This window comes from Indicator indicator, chromosome 22 (genome assembly GCF_027791375.1).
Source record: "Indicator indicator isolate 239-I01 chromosome 22, UM_Iind_1.1, whole genome shotgun sequence".
In the NCBI taxonomy this organism is placed as follows: Eukaryota; Metazoa; Chordata; class Aves; order Piciformes; family Indicatoridae; genus Indicator; species Indicator indicator.
This window is the reverse complement of record NC_072031.1, coordinates 5,517,088-5,532,939: the sequence shown is the minus strand read 5'-3', so window position 1 is coordinate 5,532,939 and position 15,852 is coordinate 5,517,088. Positions and strand designations below refer to the sequence as shown.

Here is a 15,852-nt window from a genome sequence, read left to right as displayed (position 1 = left end):
CCGTGTGCCCTGGTGAGATCTGAGGGCATTCACAAAGTCAGAGCTCCCAGCAGATTTAGCCCCTGGGAGGGGATTAGCCCAGCTAAGCTGGTGTGCCTGAGCTCACACCCCTGTGCGTGGCAGGGCCGGCCAGAGTCTGGGGCTCTCAGGGGGAGCAGGAGGTCAGCGATGCTCTGCGGTGCTCACCGGGAGCCTCCCAGCTTGGGGAGCAACGTCTGGAGCAGGACCCGTGTGCAGCAGAGCTGCTGCTTGGTCCATGTGTGGATGTGAGCAACCGTCCACAGAAATAGGGCAGCCCCGCAGCCCTGACCCTCAACTTGCAAGGAGCCCGGGCTGCTCCCCTCAGTGCCTCTGCAGTGGCTGGCAGCAAGACAGGCAGGGTGTGTGCCTTGGAGGAGCCAGCAAGAGGCAATCCTGGGGACCTGGACCACCGAGCTGGCTCTTGTGGCTGCAGCGATGGCTCTGGATCCCCATGTCTCCTGGGCTGGGGGCATTTATAGTGGGAAGAATCTGGACAGAGTCAGGGAAGCTCCCCCTGGCAGCTCCTCTGCTTGTTGTTGGCATCACCAAACCAGCACCCTCCTTCCCTACCTCTTCGGGATGCAGCCTGGGTACTCCCAGGCTTTTTAAGTCGTGTTTTAAGAGCTCCTAATGTGATGAACATTTCCAGTGCAGCCCTTCCTGAGCCCTCATTTGCCTACCCTTTGGAAATCTAATACTTGATTTAAGCACATTTCTGCTCCTTCCATTTGTAAGGACAAATGTAAAGTAATTGTTTGATATCGCAGCGGTTTCCTCAGGCTCCAGCTCTAATTTCCCACTAATAGAGCATTGTCAGGGGGATCAATCTAACCCAGCACCTTCTGCCTCCTCTGACTGGATTGGAAATAGCTTTTTGACTGCAGGGCTGGGATTTGTGACTCTCATTGTGCATGTTTTTTCTCCTTTAAAGGAAAAATGATACAAGAAAATATCCCAGCTTCCTGCAGACAACCCTTAATCCCCAGCTCTCCCTCTGCCTGCCACAGCTGCCTCTGGGTCCCCTTGCTGTTGGGTCCCCCCACAGCTCCTGTGGCTACTGCTGGATGAGAGTGGAAGGGATGCAGACAGAGCTTTATTAGATCTCCATTAATTACCTCAAATTTTTTCCTATTAGAGCTCACTGGGCAGTAATCACTTCCAGTAAAGCCTCTTAAACTGGTTCATGGTTGTGCTGCATCCCCTCCATGCATCACTTTGAAGCATCCCCCAACCCTGTGCCAGAGGACAGACAGTGCCTGGGGCCAGACACTCACCTCTGCCCTGGTCTTACTGACACAGGGCTCCAGACACCAAATCTCCTGGGATCTCCACCCCGGGAGGACACCCTGCCCCTTTTGCCACTCCCCAGGCACTTTCCCCATGAATGAGTATGAGCGGGGCCAGGTGGGCATTGCCCTTGCACCCAGTGCCACACTGGCAGTTCTGCCCTGGGCTGTTCTGCCATCAAGCACATGGGGTTCTAACAGCCACCAGTGCCCAAACACCAACCTTGCTGTGGCACTCACACTGCACTGGCAAATTCTGTGGGATTCTCCTGGGAAGAGCCCAGCTGCAGAGTGGCACCGTGGAGAGGCCAAGACTTGGGTTTCTGGTGCCATGACGGGCTCCAAGAGGTGTGGGGAGTGGTGTGGTGCTCACTGGAGGGGCAGCCACAGAGCTGACCCACACTGGGCTGTGTGTCACCCAGTGCCTTGCTGGGTTGAGGGACAAGTGGCTGGGCTGGTGCTGCCCATGAGGGACCTACATGGATGGGGAGTAGTGGGGAGCACAGGAGGGGGATTCTGCTCCAGCCCTTCTCAGGGAAGGTGCAGCAGCTCCAGATTCCCATCCAGCATGGTGATGCTGTGGCTAAGAATGATCCTGCTGGAGCTGCCCAGGGCCGGTGTACACTGGGGCACATGTCCAGTGCCTGCTGTGGGTGCTGCAGGTCTTGCAGATGCTGCCCTGTGTCATACAGCTGAGGCAGGGAGAGTGGGGAGGGCATCTGCCAGAGCTGCCAGTCCCTGCAGGCAGCGCCTGCCCATGGTGCAGCTCCTCTACCTGGTCCAGCTGCCCCTGCTGGGCAGGTAAGTTGAAGGACACCAGTGACAGAGGCAGAGGGAGCTGTGTGCCAGCTGGGGGCTGCCCAGCAAAGCATGCAGCACTTGACATTTCAGTGCAATTCTGGGCTCCTGCAGAAGCCCATTAGCTCCAAACATCAATTACTGCTGCCAGCCTCCGATGCAGTGCCTGCCCCTGCACCTGGCAGGGTTGGCATTAACCCAGGGGTCCTCCTGCCATCGCCCCATGAAGGGTTGTGGCACAGGTCACCTGCTTGCTGTGCCAGGCTGACCCACAGCCACCACCTTGCCTGGCCCATGGGCACAGTGGGCTCTGTGTGGCACGGACAGCAGTGCCAGCATGGGGTGCCAGCTGTGCCCTAAGAAAAGCCCATGCATACGGACCAGTGGTAGCCACTTTTATTTACACCAAGGGGGGACATGCTGAGCAAGGACACTGGTGCCACTAAAGTACCCGTAACAGCAGGAGGCTGTGCTTTATTCACAGGACACATCAGCACGACATTTCCATGGGCCCTTTTCACAAGAAGCCACTGGCTGCCCTCACAGTTCCACGTGTGACAAAAGGCAAAGTGGGGCAGTCTCAGCTCTGCCCACCCTGGTGCCACGGCAGGATCTGGCACCAGGGGACAGCCCCACGCCTGCTTCCTGCAGCTCTGGAGCACCCATTTGGTTTGGGACACAGAGGAGGGATGTGATTTGGAGCAGCCTGTGCCTGGGCTGTGAGATGGGGCCATGGTGAAGGCCCCCCACATGGCAGCATAAGCAAATGGGACCCCACGGAGCAAGCCACGGCACTGCCAACCTGCCAGGACGGGCAGTGCCTGCTGGGCACTCATCCCACGGTGGCTGTGGCAGGACTCTGTGTCTTCCCCCATCTCAGCTCACATTGGAGCATCCCAAGCTCCCCAGAGCCCAGGAAGCCCCTTGCCTGCCTCTGCTCACAGATTTGGGGCAGGATAAGCTGGCCAGGGGCTCCTGGCTCTGGCCCCCCAGGACCCTCCTGAGGGAAGCCTCACATCCCTGCAGCACTGCTCCCAGGCTCACTCCCACCTGAAGTCCTGCCCAACCGTTTCATAGAACTTGACGTTGTAAGGTCTGTAGAAGTCCCGCAGCTGCTCGATCACCTCGGGGTCTATCTGCACGTGAGTCCTGCCCTTGGACTTGCCCAGGCAGCGGGGCAAGCCGCTGCTCTCCGACTTCTTCAGGCAAGGGAAGCCTTTCGTCTTGTTGAAGTAGAAGTGCTTGTCCGTGATAACCCGTTTGATGCCCAGGAAGTCCTGGACTTTGCCCATCTCCCCAGCCGGGTCCGTGATCAGCTTCTCCCCACTGACAAAGTGGATCTGGGAGAGGGGAAAGTACTGGAGCCAGCTCTCCAGGTGCACAGCATACATCCCGATGCGGATGGCGTTCCAGGAGGTGTCCACCAGCCCCAGGCTGCGGTTGCGGAAGGTCAGCCCCTCGAAGGTGGGGATGTCTGGCTTCTTGGAGAGCGTCTGCGTGTAGTCCGAGATGGCCCTGGTCACCGGGTTCCTCACCACCACGATCAGCTTTGTGTCCCGAGACATGTTGAAGATGCGCCGCGGGGCCTCCTTGGTGACGAAGTAGCTGGGGGTCTTCTCCACCGTGATCTGGCTGTCCAGCGTTCGTGGCATCAGGCTCCTGCAAGGGAGGCAGCTGGTGACGGTGAGGAAGGGGCTGGGCCAGGCCTGGGGAAGGGGAGCTGGTGGGGTGTCCCCTCCCAGCAGGACAAGGCAGGACAGGGCAGGACAAGGCAGGACAGGGCAGGCAGAGCTGCCTGCAGGGCTCCCAGTCGTGGCTCTCCCCCGGGTCCTGCCACCTGCAACATCACCAGCAGCCAGCCTCTGCTGCAGATTGTGCCCAGCCCTTCAGCCCCCATCCCTATACCAGCTACCGTTTGCTAAAGAAATCACAACGACTTCTGCCACAATGACTGCAATTAACGTGGCACATCTCCCTGCTGGCATTAGGGTGCACCTGGCTCGTGCTCACGAGGGCATCACTCACCCTGCCAGGGCTGGCTTAGGCCCAGGGGCTCTGAGACAGGTCCTGCTTGCACCCAGCTGTTTCTGGGCTGCAAGGGAAAGGGAGGCAGCACCAGACCAGGGGAAAATGGCACGTCCCTGCAGCCCAGCTGAGCACTAATTGAATCATCTGCTCTGACAGGGGAACGTCCACAGCAAATAAAAAGTAATGGGATGGAAAGATTTGTAAATTGGTCTCGTACCAAACCATCATATCCACTGCAGCCAGGTTCACAGTGCTGTGGGTCCCCTAGCTGCAACAGGCAGGGAGCAGGCAGAGAGTGGGCAGGGAGCACTGGCATCCAGGACAAGGCCAGCCCTCAACAGGTACTGACTGGCACCAGCACCCATGCTGGGAATGCCCTGGAAAGGGTCCCAAAGAGTGGGGTTTTTTTAAACAAAATCCCTGTGTTTAATACAATGTGCCCACATGTGCCTGGCACAGAGCAGCAGAGCTCATGGGCAGCCTGGCCACGTGGACCCCAGGGAGTAGGAAGGGTGTCGCAGAGTCAGTCACCTCCCATTGCACCTTTCTGGGGACTCAGTCAGCTCACACCTCCAGGGTCCCTAAAACACCATCCACAGCCACTGGCTTTGGGGCTTGCTCCACAGAGAGAAGCCCCAAGAAAGCCCTAGCTGGGAGGAGAGCCAACAGCAGCTCACAACACCCTGTGTGATGAGAGGACTGTGGTGGAAGACCTAGGGCATCATAGTGGGGTGGCAGCGAGTCCCCATGTATCCAGGAAGATGCCTTTGAAGGTGACATGGGGACAAGAGATTGTGGTCCAGAACTACCAGAGATGTGCCCAGAGGTCTGCACCAGGCTGCTGGGGAGCTACTGAGCATCAGCAAGGGCATAGGGCTGCCGGTCCTGGGCGCCCTACACCGCCTCACATGCTCCTCACCAGCTTTGTTGATTGAAGGAGAACACACTAATTAGTCAGCATAAACTAACAGGTACCTGAGCACAGCCGTGGCTTAATTGGCCTCTCCCAGGGCTTCACTCCAGATCCCATAAATCCCGGTTACGACTGCCGTTGTTTAACGACTGCCGGCAGCTCCTTGAGCAGCAGGCACGGGGCTGTGCCTGCACATCACAAACAAGCTCCACCCTACATCAGCCCGGGGCAGCTCTGCCAGAGATTTACAAGGCACTGGTGGGGAATCGTCAAACTGCTAGGGAACAGAGTGCCAGGTTGGAAGGGACCCCAAGGATCACCTGGTCCAATCCTTCTAGGTAATGGTGGAGCTGAAATGAGCTGGCCCAGCACCCTGACAAGCTGAGCCTGCAAACTGTCCAATGTAGGAGACTCCACTGCTTCCCTCGGGAGGTGATTCCAATGCCTGACTGCTCTCATGGGGAAACACTTTCTTCTGGAGTCCAACGAGAATCTCTCCAGCAGTAACTTTTCCCCATCACTCCTTGTCTTTTCCATGGGACTCTCTGTTAAAAGGGACTCTCCATTCATCCCCCTGGTAGCCTGGTTCATTAATGGTTCATCCTCAAGCTCGTCAGACCTGCATTATGTGAGCAGGTAGATCCATGCATGCAAAACACAATCCTACAGGTTCTAAGCCCTTCTGAAGAACACAAAACCTCTGCATAGTAAATTACTGAAATGAGACAGGAGTTGGGTTTCTTTAAATGGACTCCCAGTGTTTGCTGCTCCCGGAGAACAGAGAGTGCTGAGACAACAAAACACAACCCAACAGATAAATAAATCACCAGCGAAATCAGGCGAGGGGGGAGATGTCAGCCAGGCATCGGGCTCTGCGCTAACGGCGGCATCCCCGGGGCTGCGGGAAACGCATCGCGAACCTAATTACAGCTGACTTCCAAAGGGTGGGTTCGGGCTCCTGCACTCCCAGAGTGATTTGCATACAAATAGCATGTCACGGCTTGGAGCCCACGGGTTGGTGTGCAGGGGTAGCTGGCTCGGCCAGGAGCTGCTCCTGCCACATCTGTTCCTGTGGCTTTGCTGAAGATGCCCAGCCAGGCTCAATACCAGCTCCTGACACATGCTGGGCAAGCCGCTGCCAGGCAGCGCCAGACCTAACACTGGCACGGTGTCGGTGCGATACCAGAGGCATGGCTGGAGCATGGGGTGCCAACAGGAGACAACAAACCTGCTGCTCTTCTTGGGAGAACTGCTGGGTGCTGAGGGATGGTCGGTGGTCACATCCTGCTGCACCAGACAGGGATGGTTCTGCTGGGATAGGGATAGCATGACTGGCCTCATGACCCTGCTAGACAATGGGTCCCCCCACAGCAGCCAAGCTGGAGGGTCACCTCTGCTGCAGAAGGGGTGGCTTTGGTGGCTGCTTCCCTCAGCACCAGCTGCTTTCAGTGCTCTCCCCACCAGTGTGGTCAGGCTGGAGCCTCACTGAGCCCTTCCCCAGTCAGCAGCACACAGGAACGACCTGCTCCATGTACTGCCAAGGGGAATCCAGGATGCACAGAGAAGGGGAGGTCAGAACCGATGGTGCTGAGCGGATGCCAGGGCAGCTCCACTCAGAAATCACTAGGGATGGAGTGGGGCAAAGGCCACACTGGACTTGCAGCTGCCCAGGAGAGAAGCACCACATAACAGGGGCAAAAACAGGCCCTTTAGTGCTGTTGGAGGTGGGCACTAACGACCCCTTCCTACCTGCAGATTCAAAGGTTGCACTTGCCCCTGATACCGGAGAAGGGACACAGGTCAGGATCATCCAGTTGCTGCCATGTCCCCTGGTGTGGCCAAGCCAGCATCACCATTTCCCATGGCATCTGGGAGCTGGCATGTCCCTGGGCAGCCTCCATGTCCCACAGCTATGAGGCAGGAGTAGCAGAGCCTGGCCCTGGCTGTGCCAGCGCAAAGGCAGCGACTTGCCCTGAAGGAGTTAACTTCCTGCAGCACCTCTCCTGCACCTGAATTATTAATTCTCTCATAATCTGCCTTTGGGCACCCCGCAGCCCTGACACCACTCCCACATTAAAGAACCATGGGCTCCCTGGCTGTGTGCTGCTTTGATGTCCAATGTGTGTGAAACACCCTTCCAGGGAGGAGCTGGCATAGAAATGCAGCAGCCAGTGGAGATCTTGCAGATAGGTGGGCGAGGGGAGATGCCCACCCTGCTGTCCCAGTACAGCACCAGCCCCTCCATCCTGTCGTGTCCCAGGTAAATATCTGCCTGCTGCAGCTCACTGGATGTGGGCATCACAGGGTCTCCTCAGAGGGTGGAGCCTGATGTGTGCCCAGTCCTGGGCTCAATCCACTCATAGGCATGAACCCAACTGTTAGATTTGGCAGAGCCCCCAGGTGCTGACTCTACTGATGATGGTTGTGCTTCCTTCTTCAGCTGGCAGCATGGGCTTAGAGCTTCAGCAGGCACACATGCAGGGAGAAGGTGGCCAGGAACCAAAATCCTCCATCAGAAGCCAGCACTCACTTCTTGTCCTCCTAGGGGTGCTCAGAGAGAGGCAGGGCAGCAGTTGGGGTCCCTGATGCATGTGCATGGGCAAGTGAAGAAGGGTGGGCTGCAAGCACATCTCCAGCTGCAGCTCGACACGGTGGGAGACGAGAACAGAAACTCGTCCAAGGGTGCAGACTGGCACCAGGATGATCCCATGGGATCACTCCACCTTGACTCAGTGGTAGGTCTCTTCTCCATGGCACTGTCTGCCCCTTGTCCCCTTGCCCGGAGCTGTGCCAGAGTGCTGCCCACTGTGGTACCTGACAGGAGCAGGGCAAGGCACACACAGAGTCCCACTGGCCATGGTGAAGTGAGCACAGCTGCTACACAGCTGCTCCACAGCAGCCAGCACCCTAGCCAGACTTGGGCTCCCTGCCCACTGCTGATGCCATGCTGTGCTGTGCCACGCAGTGCCATGCCATGCCATGCCATGCTGTGAGTGCACGGTTGACAGCCACCACCATCTCTCAGCTGGTGGCCCAGTACTGCCAGGCTCAGCAGGACTGTGGAAGGCAGCCGTGGATGAAAGCTCAGGCAAAGAAAACTGGGTCAAGCAGGTGAGAAACTGAGGTGCGAGGAAGATAGAAAGAAGTGGCAAGTGCGGTGACATTGCACAGATGTGTAGGACACGGGGACACCCCAGCCAAGAGCCACACAGCTGGAGCTTCACAGGGAGAGATGCCTGCAAGGGGTTCACAGGGAAACAGGAACCCCTCGGTCTGGGTCCCCCCCCGTGCCACGTCCCCTCCACTGAGGCTGTCAGCATGACAGGAACTGGGCGAGGAGTGGGCTAGCCTTTGGAGCAGGTCCCTGCAGTGCTGAGTGAGAACACGGTCCAGGCAGTGGCTGGCTGTCTCCACGTCCCCACTGCCACCACCCTTGGATTTAATGACAGAACGGTTGCCATTAATAAATGTTTATGTTCAAAGAAGCTACACCAGTGCCCACAGCCAGCTAATGAGGGACGTTTCAATGCACAAAAGCAGTGGAACACAGTAATTAACTTTGTTGCTGATTCATTTTTAATCATTTAAATACTCCGGAGATCCACTGTGTCCTTTAAGTCAACAAAACTTTCTCCAAAGGGCACATTGATGATGCCCTTCATGCACACCAGCCAACGTGCAACTTCCACCTTCCCAAATAACCATCCAGGACTGACTGAGGGTCTGGCAAAGCTCAAGGCTTCCAGGTTGGGGCAGAGAGCACCCACACGTGCACCCACCTAGCCTGGTGTAAGCTGAGTGAGGCCCTGTGGCTCATGGATAAATGCTGAGATCTCCCCATCTCTTATTTCCAGCACCTCTTTCCATAGGTGAAACTTTAATGTTAGTCTTAAAAATCACCCAATACGGATGAGCTGCTGCCGTGATTCCCTAGTTAAAGGCTGGTGCCAGGGGTATGTTGCACACTTGGTGACCTTCCAGTTCCCAGGAATGTGCAGAGCCACTGTCCTGGCAACAAGAACAAACCAACAGTGGGTCCCACAGACCCCACATCACAAGCCAGCACTGAGAAAGAGGGACAGCAGCCATGTCTGATATGCTTGATGCCAGGGACACACCTGGGACACAGTCATTGTGCAAAAGAATCCAGGGCTGCAGACAGCCAAAAGGGCTGAGTGCTGCCATCCACCTGCCTGGCTGATGCCTGATCTCGAGCACCGCCTGGCCCAGGAGCCTGCTCTATTCCCTGCTCCCAGCCCCAGCCATCCCTGCAGAACACGCTCCTCCAGGCACCACCTTGATGGACATGCAGGTACCCACATCCTTCACCTGGCAGCCTCATGAAGCCTCATGCCCATGGCCATGCCAGATTAGGAGCTGGATTTGGTGCTACCAAAGCAAAGGTTGGGACAAATTACAGCACTTACAAATAAGGTCATGGAAAAGAACAAGAAGACACCTCAGTACCACAGGCTTGGCACCCTGCAGGGGTTACCTGTTTCTCCCAGGGCCTGGGTAAAGGTCTCCACAGCCCCTGGGCCCACCCAGAGAAAAGCAGGGCAGGGCAGGCAAAGGCAAGGCAGCGACCAGGGGATATGCTGCTGCAGGGCAGCTCCCCACACATGTCTCTGTCGGAGGTCTCGTGCCTGTTCCTCAGAGCCAGGACATTCTCTGAAGTCAAGGAAATTTCAAAGCATCCTTGAAGATTTGCTGCTTTCCTCTCTTCTACTAATTAACTTTAGCAAAATGCACTGTCAGTCAAGCCCACAAAACAGGCTGCATTGCTGGGCAAAGCCTAATGGGCTCCCATTTGTGTGTGAGCCAACCTGGCCATTAGCAGGGAGCAATTAGCAAGGAGGAGAGCAGGGCGAGCTTTGCATGCTCCCAACATTCCCTCCTGCAGACATGGGGCATGGTGGGGATGGCACAGGGATGCTCCCCTGCTGTGGGCTCTGCACTGGCCAGCCACAGTGCCCATTGTGCTGAGGCCAGCAGTGCCAGGGGTACACGAAAACCAAAGGCAGGGCAGGACAGAGCCCCAGCAGTGCAAGCGTGCTCTGAGACCTGTCACACTGGCAGGTGGCGAATCCTGAGCTTGGCCCACGTGCCACATCTGGGATGGGACTCAGGCAGGTGGATCCTTGCAGGAGGCATTCAGGGCTCTCCGTGGCACCAACACCTGCCTCCTGGGTTGGATCCCGCAGGCAGGGATGCAGTGGAGCTGCCGGGATGGAGCTGGCCTCAGTTGGCAGACAGAGCTGCTTGGGAAAAGCCCCCCTGTGAAAATAAAGCTGGAGCATCTGACAGGCTTACTCGGGAATCCCAGGAAGGAAAACTGCACTCCAGAGGCTGCAGAGTGACTGCTCAGAGTTAACTGCACATCAAACAACGAAGTCTTGTATGTTCTGGAAATATTGAAGGTTATTGGCACCGGCTACCTGCAGCAGAACAAGGCTCTGTATCGAGCACTGAGTCCGGGATCGGTAATGGATCGATTCTCCCCAGCAGCTGCCTCTTTGCTTTCAGAGGTCTTAAAACAGATCTTGCTAAAAATACCTTTCCTGTAGTGTGTCTGTAGCTAACGAGGTGGATTAGAGAGGCTGATGGGAACTGGGAGCAGGCATTTGGGGTCTGAAGCTGGCAAGCAGGCAGCTCCTGGGCGATGGCTGGGCACAGGGGTCCGGCTGTGCCACATCCCAGGGCACAAAGAGACTAGGCTGGCCTGGGTGGTGGCAGGAGGCATCATGAAGACAGCAGCTGTGAGCAAACATGTCATTTGAAGCTGTCAAGGACAGGTGGATCAGGAGATGTGCCCTCCTTGCTGGTTCTGCCATCTGCAAGTTAGACCAACTCCAGGGCAGGGAAAACAGGGAGAAACAGGAGCTGATGTTTTCAGAGCACCAGAGGAGCTCGGCTCACACACTGCTCTCAGCTGCATCCAAGACCAACTCAGTTCCCACCAGACACAAGGATGGAGCTGGACCAGGAGCCGAAGTCTCTGCTCACAACAGGGAAAGCCTTTGCCTTTGTCTTTCCAAGGGGTCTGTGCTCCAGGCTGCCAGCAGAGACCCCACCACACCATGGTTCTCGTTGAGCATGGGGGCATCACCTCTGCCCAGATGGCATCTGGGGACAGCCTCTGGCCAGGCCAGAAGCAGGATCCCTGCCCGAGGTTCTGGCAGGGCAGCCCTTCATAGCCAGTGTCCATGGCATCAGCTCTGCCCTTGCCCAGGACACAGCCATCAGCAGCATCCTGCTCTCCTGCTCCCCAGTCTCTTGGCAGAGCCACAGCAGCTCATCACACTGCAGGTCAGACCTGCTCCACATTTAATTGCTCCACTTGCAAGGAAGAAAATCAATTCTGCGTTTGATACATTAGCAGCCTCTGTGCTTAAGTTTTGGCACATTTGTGAGGTGGAGAAAAAAAAGAAAAAAGTAATAAAACCAAGGAAGTGTCATTTAATTGTTTTAGCTGAAGTGATTTGGAGGCCCCACTGCTCCAGCGCTCTCTCCATCGATCCAGACGCAGAGCCAGGCCCTGGGCAGTGCGCTGCTCACCCAGCCACGCTCCACCGCTGCCCCCTGCCTCACTTTGCACCTGCTCATCACCTCTGCTACTCACTGCCACGGGCTGTGTCCCTTCACACAGAGGACCCCAGGCTGGATCACAGCTTGGGGTGGGAGGCCTGAGCTTGATGCTCACTGCCACAGCCCCTCAGTGTCAAAGTCTGTGCAGAGAGGACACAGTTCCTGCTTCTTTGAACAGCACCGTGCTGGGTGCCCACAGGTGGCCTTACGTGGCCCAAGCAGGGCCTATCCCAGGGCACAGCCTCTTCCCTTCATTCAGACAGGTGCTGGCAAGAGCTGCCCTGGCTGGACAATGTCTTCCTTGCGGAACCAGTGCCATGAGATTTGGTCTGCACTCTCCCATCCCCGGAGTCCCCTGTACCCAGCCATGCACATGGGGAGCACCCAGAGAGCTCGCAGGGTCAATGACAGCATGGGGAGATCCCACCACAGGACTGAGGGGCCACTTCCCAGCCAGGCACTGAGCACACACAGCTGCCCTCTGAGTAAGGGGCTCAGCTAGAACCCACACACTATTCCATCTCCCATCCTGCTGCTCTGGAGGTCCTTTATCAATGGGTGACTGTGTCTGATGTTGGGTGGAGGGAGTGGCATGGACCTGCTGAGGGCCAGGAGCAGGCAAAGGACACTGCTGCAGCAGCTCTCCAAAGGCCAGGAGGAGCTGGGCATGCTACAGGACAGCCTTAGGAGAGGGAAATAGCTCCAGCCACGTTTATCCTGGATTTTGACATCTCCTGCCACTGGTCCTACTACAAGAGCAGTCCAACATTCCCGGCCGCAGAGTCCACTGTGACTCCAGCACAAGGCAGGGCAGCAGAGCTGCCTCTGATTCCCGACAGCCTACCCCATACAGTGCCCAAGCTACCTCCCAATTACAGATGCCAGCTTCAATGGCTCGAGCATCTATCCAGTGCCCAGACTGCCCAGAGCAGCTCTGACCCATGCATGGTCAAAAACTGGCATCCTCATAGCACAGCCACGACCTGCCCATCAAGGAGACAAACCAGACCCTGGCAAAGCTGGGAGTGGGTACTGTGTCAGCCTGGCAGCTGAGGAGCACTGCCCTGCTTTGGAACAGGGGACACCTCCATGGGGAAACCGCCTCTGAGATGGAGGGGCAAGGTGGGCTGCTTCCCACCAGCCGCCACGATGCTCCAACACACTGACCATGCTCCCTCTGGGAGCTCATGGGCACCAGTGCCAGGCTGAGCTCTCCTCTGCCTCCTGAGGCTGATGTCCAGCAGAAGCACCACAGCCCTGCCTGAGAGCAGCCCAGAGCTCCTGCAACACTGCACACCAGCACAGCAAACAGCCATGGGCACACCTGCCCAGGCACCGTGGTGAGCCAAATGTGAATTCCCTGCAGCACCAAGTGTGGGGTCAGGGTCTGGGGGTGACCCCATGGATGCTGTGACAGCTCCCACGCAGAGCTTACTGCCTCTCCTGAGCTCCTCACAAGAGTCTCCACTGAATTAAACCCCCTTCATCTCCTGCTGACCACTCACCCCCTGCTCTCTGCGGATTGTGAGAGATCTCAGACAGACCCACACTTTCTAAACTCAGAGACACGGTGCTGGGGGACAGAGATTGTCCCTCCCTGAGCCAGAGACAAACCCGACGGCAGGAGGGTGCTGAGGGTCTGCAGCGCAGGGAGCTGTCCCCGGTGTAGGCAAACGTTCTCAGATGGGACGGGAAGCCTGCTCGCACCCATCTCAGGAGCCCGTTCCCGGTGGCGCTGGGGCTTCAGTAACCACGTTCCCTGGGCCGAGTCGGGGAGACACGAGGCTCGGCCGGGGTACGGCTGCCCTGGACTGGGCACCGCAGTGGAAGGAAAAGCGCGGGCGAGTGATAAGACTTCGCCGGCAGCACGAGATCGCCTGCTCCCGCCCCGCTGGTGCGTCGCGGGACGGGGCAGCACCGGGTCCCGAGTCTGCCACCGAGAGCACCGGGACACAGAGAGGGTAAAAAGGGGACGGTTGGGGCCGGGCCGAGGGGAGTCACGCCGAGCGAGGCGGGGAGTGCCCGGTCGGGGCGGGGGGTGCCCTCACCTGTACCACTCGAGCCCGCGGTCGTAGTTCCTGTCGAAGAAGTGGGGCTCGGTGCCTAGGGCGCGCACGTCGGGGTGCACCCGGATGAACTCCAGCACGGCGCGGGTCCCTCCCTTCTTGACGCCCACCACGATGGCCTGCGGCAGTCGCTTGGTGCCGGGGCGCGCCGGCCCCGGAGGGCTGCCGACCGGCGGCCCCGAAGGGTCCCGCGGGCGGCGTGCGGGCGCGGCGCTGGGCGGGGGCTCGGCGGACCCGGTGCGGCCGCACGGCCGCGGCTTCTGCAGAAGTTTCTTGGCGGCGGCGGCGCGGGCGGGCGGGCAGCGGGCACGGGGGGCGGCGGGGCCGCCGCAGCAGCAGAGGAGGCTGTAGCAGAGGTAGGAGCAGGACAGCGACAGCGTAAAGAGCACCAGGACCCTCCGTGCCAGCCGCCGGGACGGAGCCGGAGCCGCAGCTGGGGCTCGCCCGCTCGGCGCCCTATGCGCCATGGCTCCATGGGGCCCCGCCGCCGGGCACGGCGCGGCCCGGCCCGGCCCGCCGCTGCCCCCGGGGCCCCGCTGCTCCTGCGCCCCGTTCCGGCATGTCCCGCAGCTACGCGGCTGCGCGCCCGGGCCGCCCCCGGGGGCTACTCCCGCCGCCCCTGCCCCTGCGCGCCCGCGGCCCGGCCACCGCCGCTCCCATCCCCGGCGGGCGCGGCTCGGGGCTCGGCGCTCGGTCTGCAGCGGCTCCGCTTTCGCCTCCGCGGGAAGTGCCGGGGCAGAGGCGGCTGCGCTGCTATTTAAGGGGGCGCCTGACGTCAGCTCCTCCCGGAGCCCCCGCGATCGCTCCGCGGCTGCAGCCTCCCTCGGGCCGGGCCGAGCCGGGCCACCGGCACCCGCCGCGCAGAGTCCTCCATCCCGGGGCGGGGACGGGCCCAACCCGGTTCTGCCCTGCCCGGGCACGGCCCCCGTGTGAGCACTCCCTGGCGCGCCCCAGCCGCTGCCCGGTGCCCGCCGCGCAGGGCGGAAGGTGACAGTTGTCCTGTCCGTGCCTGCAGACACCTCGGAACCCGCAGCGAGTCCTCAGCTGCCCAGAGCAGCGGTGCGGGGCCGGGAACACCCGCGCCTGTCCCCGCAGCCCGGCCGGGAGTTCTGCCGCCCGCAGCAGTAGCGGAATCGGGCGCACATCCTTTGGGGAATTGGGCAGACGGTGCTCGGGGCTGTGCAGGGCACAGCTGGCAGCAGACTGGGTACCCGCTGGCAGTGAGGGAGCGTGCCCAGCCCGTCCCCGGGGATGCTTCGTCCCGGGTGCCGGACCCGCGCTGCCTGCATCATCTTCCCCGAGGGAGGGGGGCACTCGACGGTGCCGCCCCGAGAGGCAGCCGCTATTTCTGCCCTCGGCAAGGGCAGGGAGAGCAGCCGCCGTGGCTCTGCCAGGAAGCCAGAGGAAAGACTTGAGGGTGATGCAAGAATGGAATTTCGGTTCCCGGCCGGGAGTGCTCTGGTTCGTCCTGCCATGCAAGCAGGAGAACCAGAAGGCTAGTGCAAGGTATGGGTGCAGGTTGTTGCTCCATCCCTACCCCTCTGGCTCGGCATGGCTCCCTTTCCTCTTCACCCTGACAGCCCCAGCTGCTGCTTGGCTGCTCGTATGGAGCCGGTGGCTGCGTGAGCAGCGCTGGAGCATCAGCAGGCTCTGTCCAAGCTTCCTCAGCGGAGCTCCCTCAGCTGCAGAAAACTCCTTGTTTTGTTACTCGAGAAACAGGATGGTAATGGAGAGAGACAGGGAATAAGTGCCAGCCCAACATGAACGAGGAGCTGCAGTGCCGTGCCAGCCATACCCGGGTGGGATTGAGGTTTCCTTCTATGCAGTACCCAGGAGCTCAGTGTAGGTGTAAAAATGGAACAAACAGCAGAAAAGCAGTGCTGCCTGCAGCCTCCTTAACCTGTGCTGGTATGGGAACAGTGGGACTTGGCCTCCTGGGGGGTTAAAAATAGTGTAAGGAAGAAAGAGTCTGCTGACACAGGAGAGGAACTAGAGAAGGGAGACTGAGGCCTTGTGGGGTGAACCTCATCTTCCTGATGTGCTAAAGGGGCCCCCACAGAGGTTTTGGGTTGGGACATTTGGTGCAGTGTTTGTTGCTCTGGGCAACAGCAGCCAGGAGGGCCAAGGGCATCAACACCTCTGTGGGGGTCAG

At 59.0% G+C, this 15,852-nt stretch overlaps 1 protein-coding gene across 1 annotated transcript; it reads right to left on the bottom strand.

The window, feature by feature from the left end:
• Positions 1 to 3,145: 3,145 nt before the first annotated feature.
• Positions 3,146 to 14,167, bottom strand: HS3ST2 (heparan sulfate-glucosamine 3-sulfotransferase 2). Its single transcript, XM_054391168.1, has 2 exons — positions 13,683 to 14,167; positions 3,146 to 3,764 (listed from the first exon to the last, which is right to left on the bottom strand). Exons 1-2 carry the CDS (start codon positions 14,165 to 14,167, stop codon positions 3,146 to 3,148), a joined length of 1,104 nt encoding a protein of 367 aa, XP_054247143.1.
• Positions 14,168 to 15,852: the final 1,685 nt, after the last annotated feature.

Bases quoted from the DNA above. Each gene is read 5' to 3' on its own strand.
- HS3ST2 (XM_054391168.1), bottom strand. From the start codon at position 14,167: ATGGCGCATAGGGCGCCGAGCGGGCGAGCCCCAGCTGCGGCTCCGGCT. The intron at 3,765-13,682 runs GTGAGGGCACCC...CCTCCCTTGCAG, and splicing joins CGCGGGCTCGAGTGGTACAG to GAGCCTGATGCCACGAACGC.